Raw genomic sequence first — 12,644 nt, forward strand, 5'->3', positions numbered from 1 at the left:
AGTGGGGCAAAGCCTCAGTATCCACTGTCGTGTGTGCAGGTCCCTTCCCTTCCACCCGTCATGCCTTTCCTCCCCCGGAAAAGCGGCATTATGTTTCACCGGGGTCCGTTCTGGCAACAGCGGCGTGGGGTGTTGCACCTTCCCGCCCGTCTTATCGCTGGAGGTCCCATGTGACGACAAGGGGAAGCGAAGCTTATCAAATGTCGAGTCACGCTGCCACATGGTCCCTGCTGCTGCCATTTCAGCGGATTCAGCGGAGAAGCTACCCACCTGAAGCTGTCCCCCACGACAGCTGGACAGCTGCTGCGCATGCAAGGGGCAGATGCTGGAGCCTATGACGCCAGAGGTCGACATGTTTGGGACGTCTGTAAACCTTCTCTAACATCAACAGGCCTTGATCGTCCTTTGTCTCTGCCTATTCTTGGCCAACGACCGTTGCACCCGTTTCTGTTACTAGCTCCCGTCGAGTGACTCACTAGTACTGTCATAACATCCGGAATCATCGACATTGTGCCTTATATCAAGGCAGCTACGACGTCCCAACCCTTGCCATCAACTTCGCCACTCTACGCGCTCGGCGCGTCGCGAGACCATTCACACTCCAAAATCCCATATTATATAATTGGCTTGCCCATTGATGGAACGCCATCTCTGGACGCGACACAACACTCTTCCCTGTCTAGTTGAGACTCAGAAAACGGCCCTCTCAGCCACGGCCTCGAGGCTTCACCGATATTGTCAGGCACGATGACTGCACGTCGTCAACAAGACCTACCCGTCGAGAGTTCTTGGCGCTTGGTAGAAGGCGGCGAAAATGACAGTTTCGACACTTCCATTCTCAACGACCTGGAGGAGGACGATGGCTTTCTAACGGAGCCGTCACAAATTCCATCGCAGTCATTCAGCATCGGCGGTTCTCAAGAGTCGCACCACAGCGTTCAAGATTTCATGAACAAGGCGGACGATGAGCGAGTTATCCTTCGGTCTCCATTTCAACCCACCGTACGACGAGACCCTAATCGCTCTCCCGAACCGGAGTTCATCATGCCATCCATGCGCTTCAGTTCTACTTCAGGGACTGGAACCAGCCCCCAACACAGTAGCGGTCACTCCTCGCGGACCATACGCCCCGGCGACGTCTCATATCAGCAGCAGGATGTGCGGCGCCGTGCGATACGCCAAGCCAGCACTGGAAGCCCTACGTCTGCCAGACGTGGCGATCCCAGAAGAGCAAGGGGTTACTACGATGAACCGGCTGAGCCCAAGACCGTCACGGAGCGCCTGTCAGAGTCTCTACCAAGTGCGGCCTTCAACATTTTGGCATGGATTTTCAACGTCATTGGCATGGCCCTTGGTTACGTCCAAAAGCCGTTGGCACTGTGCCTTGCAGTCTGGCTTTTCTTTGGTGCCTCCATAATGCTTCAAAATATGGTCACCAAGTCACTCACAACGTCCCTCTCGCCGCTCTGTCGCATCCCTGGCGCGGCATATTTGGACCTCCCTTTTTGCCCCTCGTTCACCGCTTCACCGGGCGGAGGCAAGGAGTCAGGGTCCGAGTCTGCCAACGTTGAGTTTGACGACCTCATGAACGTTCAGTCACAATTCGAGCAAGTTCTTGAACGCAGTGCCGATGGCGTATCATTACCGATGGAAATGAAGCGTTCCGAGTCTTCGATACGCGATCTACGCACCATGGTTCGGTACTCGGAATTGCCACAGCGGGACGAGCTAGTGTATGAGTTCAACGAGTATATCGATACCGCCCGCTTGACGGCCTCCGACTTACAAAAGTTCAACGTTCATGTGGGATCCGCCGTCGACTCCGTCATCTCGATCAACCGCTGGACGTCTCGCTATCTTGATACGCTCTCTGTATCAGAGACAACAGACGTGGGACTGGTTTCCCAGTGGTCCAGCTGGCTCTTCTACCCCTTTACTCCCACAGTGACGCCTTTCTCCGAACGGACCCTTCTCGACAAATACATCGAGCATACCGCCCTCGTCTCTGACCGTATCTCCTCACTCATAGTAGAAGCGCAAGGAGTTCTGCTTCTACTCACAAAGGCGGAGGAGAACCTTAATCAAATCTACGAAATCGTCACTCGCTCGTCGAATTCGGTCAAATCCCGTCGCGACGAGGTTCTCTGGACGTTGTGGACTCTTGTCGGTGCGAATAACAAACGCCTGCACAACCTCAACGCCCAGCTCTCCCTTCTGCGCCAGGTGGATAGGCAGCGCGTCACAGCCGTTGCGCAGATATCGGCTCTTATTGTCGATCTTGAAAAGATCCAGGCCGGGCTGGGCGATCTCCGCGACCGCGTCGCCGCTCCCGAGCTTGTGCGTGATTCGACCATTGCAATCCCGTTGACGGTCCACATTGAGACCATCGACCGTGGAGTCGAACGGCTGGAAGACGCTCGTCAGCGGATTCGCGCAGCCGAAAACGACCGCATCCGTGAAGCGCTGGCCAGAGGTGGCACGAAGGAAGACGACAAGCTCATTGAGGGACGGTCATGATGGAGGAGAAATAGAGAATGCAACGTGGCAGCAGATGGAACTGCCAAGACATGAAGAGTGGATGAAAGTTAAGATTTCGGGTGTTTATAATGCATAACTGGAAGTGCTTGAGACGATCAGTTGGTTCGGCTTGGCGAAACAAATGGGATGAAAGCTGGCATATACCATGATTCTGATGAAACGACAATAGCGAAAATACCACGTGTGGAGAAGTCTTGTTTTATTGTAGGACGACACTGAATAGAAATCAAGTCCGACTTGGATACCTCATGTCACACTCGGGAGATACACTGTAACAAATTTCTCTTTTGGACCATGATAGGTCTCAAATTTTGATTCCATTGTGCGCTCTGTCTGGCTAACGCAATTCTACCTGATCTGAGCAGTACACAGCTACCGTCGCCGATTTCTACGTAACTTTTTCAATTCATACCGTCCTCCAAATCGCCGTTGATGCTTAACCGTGCCGATAGGGTATATCCAGTCCAAAAGCTTGGGCTATTTACAGCAGCCCCAAGAGAAATGTTCCTTGCCAAAATGTAGCAGTCCGAGGGCCATTCCGAGCCCGCCGAGTCTATCGTCGTGATTGTGAAGTGAAAGTCTCCTCACCACCTCCTTTAGAGGTGGATACCAGGGAGTGTCGTAGATATGCATCATAATGTTCCCTTGCTTGCCTTTCAAAATTTCAAAGGCAGTCCTACTGCCTGATCCAAAACGCCTTTACACCATGCGACTCCGAATTTGATGACATGCTTCCAGTGCATGCAACTGTCATGAAAATCCTGGGAAAACTTTGACGACATAACGTTTCCCTAGAACTGAGGTCAGAACATATCATCGGTGTTAGGTTTACATAGAACTTGTACTTACACGCCGGATTGCGACCATCTGGGTCGTCGAAGGGTGTACCGGCAAGCGCTCTCATTCGTGCTCTTGCCAACTGAGATGGGCTCTTGCGTCCTTCAGGCCGTGGATGGCTCTGATGTGAGTCTGATCCAGGCATATGAAGCCGCAATCCACCTGCTTTCCGGCGTTTGTTTTGGTGAATAGTCGGAACTGCGGCTGCTTGTCTGGGCGGCTGAGGTTGCGGATGTGGTGGTTCTTGACGTTCGGATTGGCTTGAGGGTTGGTCCGAATCTTCTTGCTCCTCTTGGGTCGGTTCGAGGGCACGTTGTGCAGTCGACAGGGGTGCTGCCTCGAGATCCACAGAAGTATCGACATTTGCTGATTCCTGGACTGTTTTTGGGGACTTGGAAGTCAGAACGGGCGTCATGGCCGTTTCCGTCGGGGATGATGCCGCTTTGTCCGTGCCGAATAGCCGCTTGCCCCAACGCTTGCTTTTCACCTCCCCCTCTTCGTCGTCTGACTCGTCAAATACTACCCGTTCCCTCAGTCGTCGAATGGCCCGCTCACGGCGTACCATGCCGTTGGTGATCTTAGGACAGTAGTTCGGTGGAAGCATGTTCCTCTTGCAGATTGGGCACAGTGAGCTGTTGAGACTCAGGAACTCGTCGATGCACTCGGGATGAAAGATGTGACCGCAAGGTAGTTCGCGGATAACAGAGTCCCGGTCCACATAGTTCTCCAAGCAGATGTGGCACTGGGGCTGATAGTTCGTAGCGACGGTGCTTTTCGAGCTGTTGACGCTAGCTCTTCGGGCCCTCGATCTCGGGCCGGCGTATTCGGATGTTGTTCGCTGGTCAGTCCGCATGCTTCGCGGCGACCTTACAGATTTGGGTGGCCTTGTTGTAGAAGGTGTGCTGATCATTTCCGGCTGGAAACTATACGTGAAAAGCGGGAAGTCCTTGACGTGATCGACGGGCACGGTTACTCGTTTGATTCCCATCGCTTCCAGGTCAACCTCCCCGCTGAGTACCCTCCTTCGTAATGAGATTCTCCGTCTTCTTTGTACCAGGTGCATCGTGAGTGATAGACAGGCGATGATGAAAATTACGACGCCGACAACCGTGAGAATCCATGTCCACATGGCAGGGACGCTGTCGCGGTCCTTAATGGTTAGCTCCGTCCATATGCGGACATAGTCGTTATCGTGGGGGTCGTAGATCTCCTGGATTTCCTCTCCATAGGGAATTTCGGAAATGTTCCCAGAGTAGAAGCTAAGCTGCTTCATAAATTTGGTGCCTTCGGCGCCCGACACGGCGAAAATCGGAAACCGGTTCTGGGTGCGCCATGCATCGCCATCTTCAAGATCCCATATCGGTGAGTCGGCGCCCTGGGGTTCATTCGTCGAGTTATTGGGCCGGTAAAAGATAAAAGCGCGGATAGGATCGAGTCGTGCGGATGCAAGATAGGCCTTGGTACAGGTCGCATTAAACCATGGCGCAATGGCAATTAGGTTGTAGTTGGTGGGAGGAAGTTCTGCCTGTGTAGTGGCATTACGGGGGATTATGTCGTACTGCTGCTCGAAACATGGGTTTGTGACGCTCAGGTCGGGAACGTATAGCAGGCCTCGAATGATGCCATCCTGCGTTTCGGTGTTTGTCGTACTCAGCGTAGTGAGGTTTGCTGTGATGGTGTCCTGGTAGGCTACCTTGCTCTATGCACTTGGTTTAGAGGAAGACTTGAAATAAGAACGATGGCGACTAGACATACCGACAGGGAGGTGATGTTTTTGATGAGCGTCGAGGGGACGGTATTTGCGCCCGACCAAACGGGGTTACTGAACAGTAGACTGTGTAAAGGTTAGCTGGTGGTTGAAGATACGCAAAGTCGTGGTTGGGGAAATGCGCGTGGTGAGGCATTCGCGCCAAGGTCTGCCCCCAGAGGCGCTGAGAGGCGCTGCGAGGCACAGTGACGCGGGCCAAGGCAGCTGCAGCGTGGTACGACGAGATGGTGAGAGAGTCAACGGGAAAGCAGCAGAGAAGCGTGCGCATCAATGAGGAAATACGGGGACGATGGCATCGAAAGCAACGGGCATCTAAAAGGGAGTTTTGCTGAGACATACACGACATTTCGAATCTGTTCGAGAGCTGTGAGACGTCAGTGAGTTGTGCCAAGACCGGGGATTTTGGCACCTCTTGGCCGCCGCGAAAAAGGGAGAGCACGGCAGACGTTCATCTGCTTACTATGGGCAAGATAACCAACCGCATGATTTTTCTATTGTGTGTATTGTGCTGGAAATGAAATGGGTATATAACGACTTACACATGCTTCCCTCACATGTTCAACGAACGGGCTGAGGGCATTGAAACCATCAACCTGGTGTGAGTAAATCGCGGGTGGCTGCTCGGGAAGTGGAATCGACACCAGCTTTCAGGTGGGATAGCCAACGAACGAACGAGGCGGAAATGGCCGGGAAATTGGGGTCGTCGGGGACTTGGTCAAATGAATTCAAGGCCGATTCGGTCTGAGGATGTCGAACGGGAAGTAGTAGTGTGTGGCAAGTCGGTTCAAGGCGATGCCTACGATTTGAAACCTCGAGATCAAGGTCGAGTCGCGATCCGAGTCGGAGAGGATGAAATTGGTGAAATGGCAGGCAGAAGACGATCAAAAGGCGAGCTGAGGAAGAAGCGATTGAATGGGAGGTCAGCGAGCTGGGGCAGGCGCGATTTTCAATGCCAAGCGGGGTTCAGATCAGGTCGTTCCCAGTGCGCTTGCTGCAGGTGCGCTCTGTATTCGTACACACTGATCAGGTCCAGGTCCAGGTTCGGGTTCCAGGTCGGGGGGTGAGAGTTGAGAGTGGGAATCGGGTGTGTACTGTGAAGTGTGTGTGAGTGTGTGTGTGTGTGTGGTGGTGGTTGTGGTGTTGGGGGAGTTTGGGTAGAGAAGGGTGGTGGCCGGGTGGCATGGCATGGTGGATGACTTTGAACGACCGGGCAGACAGACTGAGGTGAGGTGGACGACCAAATGGCTGGAGCATGGGGCAGGAGGTACGAAAGTACTCCGTACATGAGTGACGAGCACGGCAGAGGTACCCGCAGCCAAATTGTAGGTATCGGATCATCAGCAGTCTGCAGCGTCGGGCACTAAGAAGCAAGCCGCAAGGTACTTTGTCCATACCTACCTAACCTTGCCGGATATTGTATGTAAAGTAGGGGCGAGGGAACTGATGCACAGCCCCCCTGCCCTGTCTTCGCACTTGCACTTGTCCTCGTCCTCGTTGTCGCTACCCGCCTGTCTCAGAGGAGGAAGAGCAGGTACTCTTGAAGTACCTTGGCTGTTAAACTGCTGGGCCTTCCTATTGCCCGTGGTTACCGCACACCGTTAGTTAGCAGCCTGCCTAGTGGTTACCGCTGGTGTTCCGGCTGGCGTTTACATCCTTCAATACGCGGGCTCTTCTCCTTTGTTGATTTCTAACGAATCTAACGAGAGAAGAGTGTTACATGATGCACTTAACAACGACCTGTCAGGAGTGGACTCGGGTGCCAATCAGTAACATGGACAGCAGATTGTGGACACCAGTCGAATGGAGAGCGTTCCAGGTTGAATACGGCGCAAGTGCAGTAACAGAGTCAAAACTGTCGTGGGACTCTCATGATGCGCGGATACATAGTAGAATTGGACGCAAAGATGCAGCCAGAAGTTGGTACGCAAGTACGGCACCCTACCTTACGGATAGGCTGGCAGAGATGGTGGAGTGGATCGCAATGGAGACTGTTGAAAGTTCCCCGGTAGGCAGTCAGGATTCAGGAGGCCGTCGACCACACCTCACTACTTCGTACTCACTGTACGGAGTACAACATCCCAAGCTAGACGAGGCAAAGAGAAACACGACGGACCATTCGGAAGTAAGAGAATCGGGAGGGAAGAGATGTACCGGCGAGTACCTGCCGATGTACCTCAACTGCCTTACACTCACCGTGACACCTTACATAAGGTAATGGAAGGAAGGCTCTTCCTAATTGCTGTGTGTTTTCCTTCCCTTCTGACTCTGACTCCAGACGGTAGTACCCCAGAGTCATTCGTGCCTGCCTGGAAACCTGGATACAGATCGTTCCTGACTTCCCATGGACGGCTCACGGGAGCTGCTCACCTCAGCCAAACGCCCCGCACAACCTGAGATGGAATCACTCACTTACTCGTGTTGTCTTGACTCTTGAGGCCGGGTATGTACCATTGTCCAAATGCATCATCCCAGTGCATTCGAGCCGAAGAACCGAACTCTTATCACGACACGACACACCCACTAGAAACCACAAACTCCCCAAGCAACTATTACGGGATGCCGGCGGGCAGATAAAACCAACAACAATTCTAACCACCAAAGCGGCTATTGTCTATATTTGGCTCCAGATAGTCCCAAAGAGTCAAGACCCTGTACCTGCAGCCCTGCGTCTGCTTGCCTAACTACGAATACTATTCGACGTTGGTACGCATACAGAAAGAAAATGGACAACCCACAGCCGTTTCCATCCGCAAATCAATCATTTTGTTGCCGTTCTTGCCGTCCGTGTCGGTCACCGCATGCCACAAACAATCAAAGGAAAAAGTAAAACAGTCTCATTACATGTCCCCCGCCGTGCCGTGTTAGCCTGCACATCACATGGCTACGGATACACGGCATCCCCAGCCCAATCCCTCGACTGACGCCCATCGGATCGCATGTCATCATGGCTAAGCTTTTTGTTGCCTCGATTCCCTCCAAAGCTTGTCTGATCTTTCAACGACCTACCCAGTTCCCCCGTGCCGGCTCCCGCTTCCCACCCTCGCCGGATCAGCACAAGTCATTATGTCACCCGCTTTCCCTCTGCGTTTCTCTCACTAGCTATGAAACCTCATAGGCTACCCTGGCTACGTTCCACATTGATAGCCCCAGGAGAATGGTCTTCCTAGTCTTCTCATCCGGGGAACGATTCGTGGCCTCCTTCTGATTCATTCCCGCTAAAATACCAGGCTAACACTGTGTGTCTTAGTGTGGAAGAGTAAGAGGGAAAATCAAAAGAGTCACCAACTGCTCTGGGCGTTCCCGCCGCCGCCTTCGGATACGAACACCAGCATCTCTCCGTTCAGTTTGATCAACAGAGTTGTCGAATCTTCTTCTCTGGTCCATCGTCCGCAACGACGGTACTGCGATGCCCGATCTGATTATGATCAGTCGGCGAGGTTTGCCTCCTAGCCTCGTCGCATCGCAGTCTCTCTCCCACCTCCCCCTTTTCCCCTTGAGATTTTGAGTTTCTCCCACCACACGGGCCTGGTCTCCAGTCATGGGCAAGTTGTGCCGACAGTTCCAGACGTTTTGCTCCAGCCGATGTGCGTGACAGCTCGACCACGCCCGCCCGGTCGTTCTCGGCACTCACTCACTCGGGTCTCCCGGTTTGACGGCCACCTTTCGCGTGGCTCTCTACTACCTATACGATTGACGGTCGCTATACATGTATAGTGCTTTGCGCAATATAACTCCTGCCCGATTTGCGTCTCAAGAAGTAATCTTTTCAAAGCCACGGGATTGGTAAGTTCTTGGACCAAACATGGGGCGGCTTCGCATCACTGCATTACTGCTTCAAGGCACAGCACATGATCGTACCATTTGCGCAAGTAGCCCAACGCCAAATTGGTAGTCTGCGGCTCAAATCGACGGCTTTGCTAAACAGCACCGCTGCAAGACGCTCGACTGCATATCGCCGCCAATAGCCTGGACACGCACTCTCAGACCGCCCCCTTGGCGCTCGACCATCGGAAGCGCACATTGCGTGGCCTGCGTGCTGTTATCCTCCACAAGGGCCACTGCCTTTCCCTGTACCAAATCAGGATGGATACCGGCACCAACATCGACACTCGGGATCCTACGATGTCTCTCTCCCGCTGCGAGTCAATCAGCGGGAAAAGCTTCTAGCGACCAGACCCTCCCTTCTAGTCCCGATTACTCGACCTCCGCCCGTTCTTGGCATCCAGACTCCATACCTCGTCACGTTTGCTATCCCTTCAGATTGTAACAAGCCTCATAGAGGTACCACATCTACATCGGACTTGCTGGCAAATTCGCAATCATATGCCATGCCATTTGATTTTTTCTACTTTCCCACTTACTTGTCGTCGCGATGCTACTCTGCAAACTTCCTCCGGCGTCCGGACTTAGGCACCCTGAAGCAAAGGTACATGGAGAGTACCAGCGCTATGTTCCCCTCACAAACGCGGGTGCCCAAACAGACGTCATTGAAACATTGGCTACCCCCTGGGTCAGATCCACTGGGACAGGGGCCATCTCCCACACCTACCTACGGTTGGCAATTTTACTGCTGTACCCTTGCCAACAGAGAACACATTTTCCGGCGAAACTGATCTGGTCTCGTCCGGAATGTTGCATGCTTCACCAATCCGAATAATCAATTCTTCAACAATCGCCCTGACTTCTTCCATGCCAGCCGAAGATGCCGGACAGCCGCCCTTGGTCTCCCCAGCGCCGTTCTCGGCAATCTGGAGGCTCCCGGCCGCGGCGGTCTGGCGCCGTTCTGCTGTCTCAACCGGCAAAAAAAAGCCGATCGACCCTCTACGTCACGTACTAGTCTGTCGTTTGATTCGTCAAAGCATCTAGGCTGGCTGCGACACTGATACGCCCGAGAACAATGGCAACGCCAAAGGGATCTTTTTGACGGGCTGCCACTCAACCCTGCCTTTGACCGCGCGTCTTCTGCACAACGTTGGCAGATTCCACGATACAGCAGGTGTTCGCCTTTTGTGGCTGTGTCAAGATTCCTGAGGGGTCCTGGGCAACACTCAATTCTCAGGTGAATATCTTGGCTCTGGCTTGGCTTCTTATATTCCGTACTGCCGTGGCCTCAAAAGCACCCAGGGACGGTACCCGTTACCTGCCCAGAACACAGCCACGCAGCACAGCCAAACTTGACAGCATCGTTCATTTCAGGAGGCAACTGGATGATAGCTGGCTAGAGGGAGTGTGCTTTGAGTATGTCCTGAGATCCATACCTCTAGTTAGCCACGCTACGAGGGATCAATTGCGGAAGGGCCAAATGTGCTTGCTTGATCACCACCACCAACATAGAACGGGTTCTCTTGGATGGGGCCGCTCTTCAACCCCTTCGCGAACTGGAGTTCTTGGCTCAGTTTCCAAGGCGAAGCTCGCTATGAAGGCTCTCTCGGTCAATATCGGCACCAAAGTCTGCGAGGCTACAAGGTGAGGAGACTTGCCCAGGCGTTCGAGGCCCAGGTCACTCAGGCACAGCTCTTGGCTTCTGATTCCAGATGGTCCAACTGGCACACTACGGACGTAGGTTACTTTACGTGAGGTGCTCCAAGACCAGTCTAGGGAGACGCCAGAACTTTCGGGGCAAATCGAAGTCAACTCCAGCGCGCTGGGACTTGAGATTTACAAGAACAAAAAACCCCTCGGGAGCGGATTAAAAGTCCATCACTGGCGCCTACAGCCGCTCTTATTGGTGATCTCAGCCGGGCAAGTCACCTGACGGAAGGAGACGCTCGGGTTATCGGCACTTTGGAACCAGTCGAAGCGCCAGTAACACCCGGCCTTGAGCTTCGCCGGGAACCCGTCACACTCGGCCCGGGAGCTGACGCCGCCGTACCGCTGGCCCCACCCGTTGGCCGGCGCTCCGTACTGATCCGTGCAGGCGTTGAACTGGCCCACGCCGCCGCCGGGGATCTGTTGGCACGACATGATAGTATGGGATTTCTTCCTTCGCCAGGTCTTGTTGCGTCCGACAGCGGGCCGTTCTGATGGTTTCTCTACCACCATGACGGAGCTTGGTCTCCATATAACGGATTCCCTCCCGTAAGTTCGTCTCCGTTTTGGAAATCGTCACTTCGTCAGGAGCGTCGACGTCCTTTCAGCCCCCCTCTTGCATATCCAACAGTTCCCAAGAGATTTTACAATCCGCAAAAGGACGAGGGCAAAGGGTACCTGGTACAAAAACAGAAAAAAGGAAACAGAGAAAGAAAATAAAATAAAAAATAAGAGCTCACCGCAATATCAAAGTAATTCTGCCCCAAATCACCACCCGTATTCGTAGCCTGCACAACCATCTTCTTCCCCGCCACGGCGCCGCTCGTGAACGTAAGCTCGTAGCACGCGCAGCACCACTGCGCCTCCGTGCCCCCAGTGATGCGCACGGCGGCCCAGCCGTAGCTCAGGTCGTCGGACACGGCCCAGGGCGACTGCGCGCTGCACATGTAGGCGCTGCCGCCGGAATCGCATCCGCTGCGGGTGGCGCCGCCGTCTGAGAGGGGGTTGTCGTTGCGGTCGCAGGTTGTTGCGGGGCCGGTGGCCAGGGAGGCTTTGCCTGGCCAGGCGCAGGAGGGTTTGCAGCAGTCCCAGTAGCGGGTTGTGCTGCCTGGGGATGTGGATTGGGCTGTTGCTGTGGAGGAGAGGAGGAGGATTGGGAGGAGGAGGAGGGGTAGGGGGGATGGGAGTTGCATCTTTTTGAGGGGGGGTGGTCTTTGTTGAGATGTTTTTGATGGCTGTATGGCTCCGTCGTGGTATTCTGTGAGATATGATGAGTTATCTCGGTGATGTTGAATGTTTGGTGTAGGCTTTCTAGTGGTTATATACCGTTTGACAATCAAGAGTCGAATGGAGCCGAGGACGGAGTGTGTCTTATATCACGGATCATAAAAAAATAGGATCGTCTGGATGATGACGGGAAATGTAAGGGCAACAGTTATCTCATTACCTACCTAAAGCCGGACAACTCATCCAGCCCTTTTCAAATCAATATCAATCCTATCACCTTACGCTCTCTCTCTCTCTCTCTCTCTCTCGGCGGGATGCCTCCGTTTTCTCCATTGAATCCAAAGTAAATGACAGGGTGAATGTTATGTTGGGGCCTAGTTTACATGACATTACCCAACTTTACCCGTACCAAGAAAACAACAACGATAATCCCCCCCTTCTCCCCCGTCCCGTCCCCCGTCACGCTCCAAGAAAGAAGAGACCGCAGTAGTACAGCGTAGGATTAGTCTCGATGAAACTCCCTCTCTTGATTTCTCCAAGTGTTCCATCCCGGCCAAACGACGTATGTAAGTTGGATCAGGGGGAAAGGGAAGAGTTCGGGGGGGGGGGGGGGGGGGGGGGGGTGGAAACCCCCAAATTTACCAGAAACAAAATAACCTCTTCTACAAAGATCGAACCTAAACTAGAGCCATTGGGAACGAAATATATATATGGCAAGACTTGGCCAAAGGCAAAAATGACCGGA

General features: G+C 53.5%; 3 protein-coding genes across 3 annotated transcripts; 1 reads left to right on the forward strand and 2 right to left on the reverse strand.

Annotated features, from left to right (window-relative positions):
• Nucleotides 1–747: 747 nt before the first annotated feature.
• On the forward strand, nucleotides 748–2,517 carry BDP81DRAFT_461346 (uncharacterized protein; the record flags this gene model as incomplete). The annotated part of the gene is made up of 3 exons (XM_060593755.1): nucleotides 748–913; nucleotides 944–1,002; nucleotides 1,039–2,517. The coding sequence occupies 3 exons, from the start codon at nucleotides 748–750 to the stop codon at nucleotides 2,515–2,517; spliced, it is 1,704 nt and encodes a 567-aa protein (XP_060444571.1).
• A 771-nt stretch (nucleotides 2,518–3,288) lies between these two features.
• BDP81DRAFT_449939 (uncharacterized protein) lies at nucleotides 3,289–5,686 on the reverse strand (the record flags this gene model as incomplete). Its single annotated transcript, XM_060592461.1, has 5 exons — nucleotides 3,289–3,335; nucleotides 3,388–5,074; nucleotides 5,131–5,209; nucleotides 5,483–5,507; nucleotides 5,683–5,686. The coding sequence occupies 5 exons, from the start codon at nucleotides 5,684–5,686 to the stop codon at nucleotides 3,289–3,291; spliced, it is 1,842 nt and encodes a 613-aa protein (XP_060444572.1).
• A 5,157-nt stretch (nucleotides 5,687–10,843) lies between these two features.
• Nucleotides 10,844–11,811, reverse strand: BDP81DRAFT_288388 (family 45 glycosyl hydrolase; the record flags this gene model as incomplete). Its single annotated transcript, XM_060583048.1, has 2 exons — nucleotides 10,844–11,092; nucleotides 11,413–11,811. Coding segments are annotated over 2 exons (648 nt in total), but the record flags the coding sequence as incomplete, so codon positions are not given.
• Nucleotides 11,812–12,644: the final 833 nt, after the last annotated feature.

Source organism: Colletotrichum phormii, assembly GCF_030913505.1.
Source record: "Colletotrichum phormii strain CBS 102054 chromosome Unknown BDP81scaffold_11, whole genome shotgun sequence".
In the NCBI taxonomy this organism is placed as follows: domain Eukaryota; kingdom Fungi; phylum Ascomycota; class Sordariomycetes; order Glomerellales; family Glomerellaceae; genus Colletotrichum; species Colletotrichum phormii.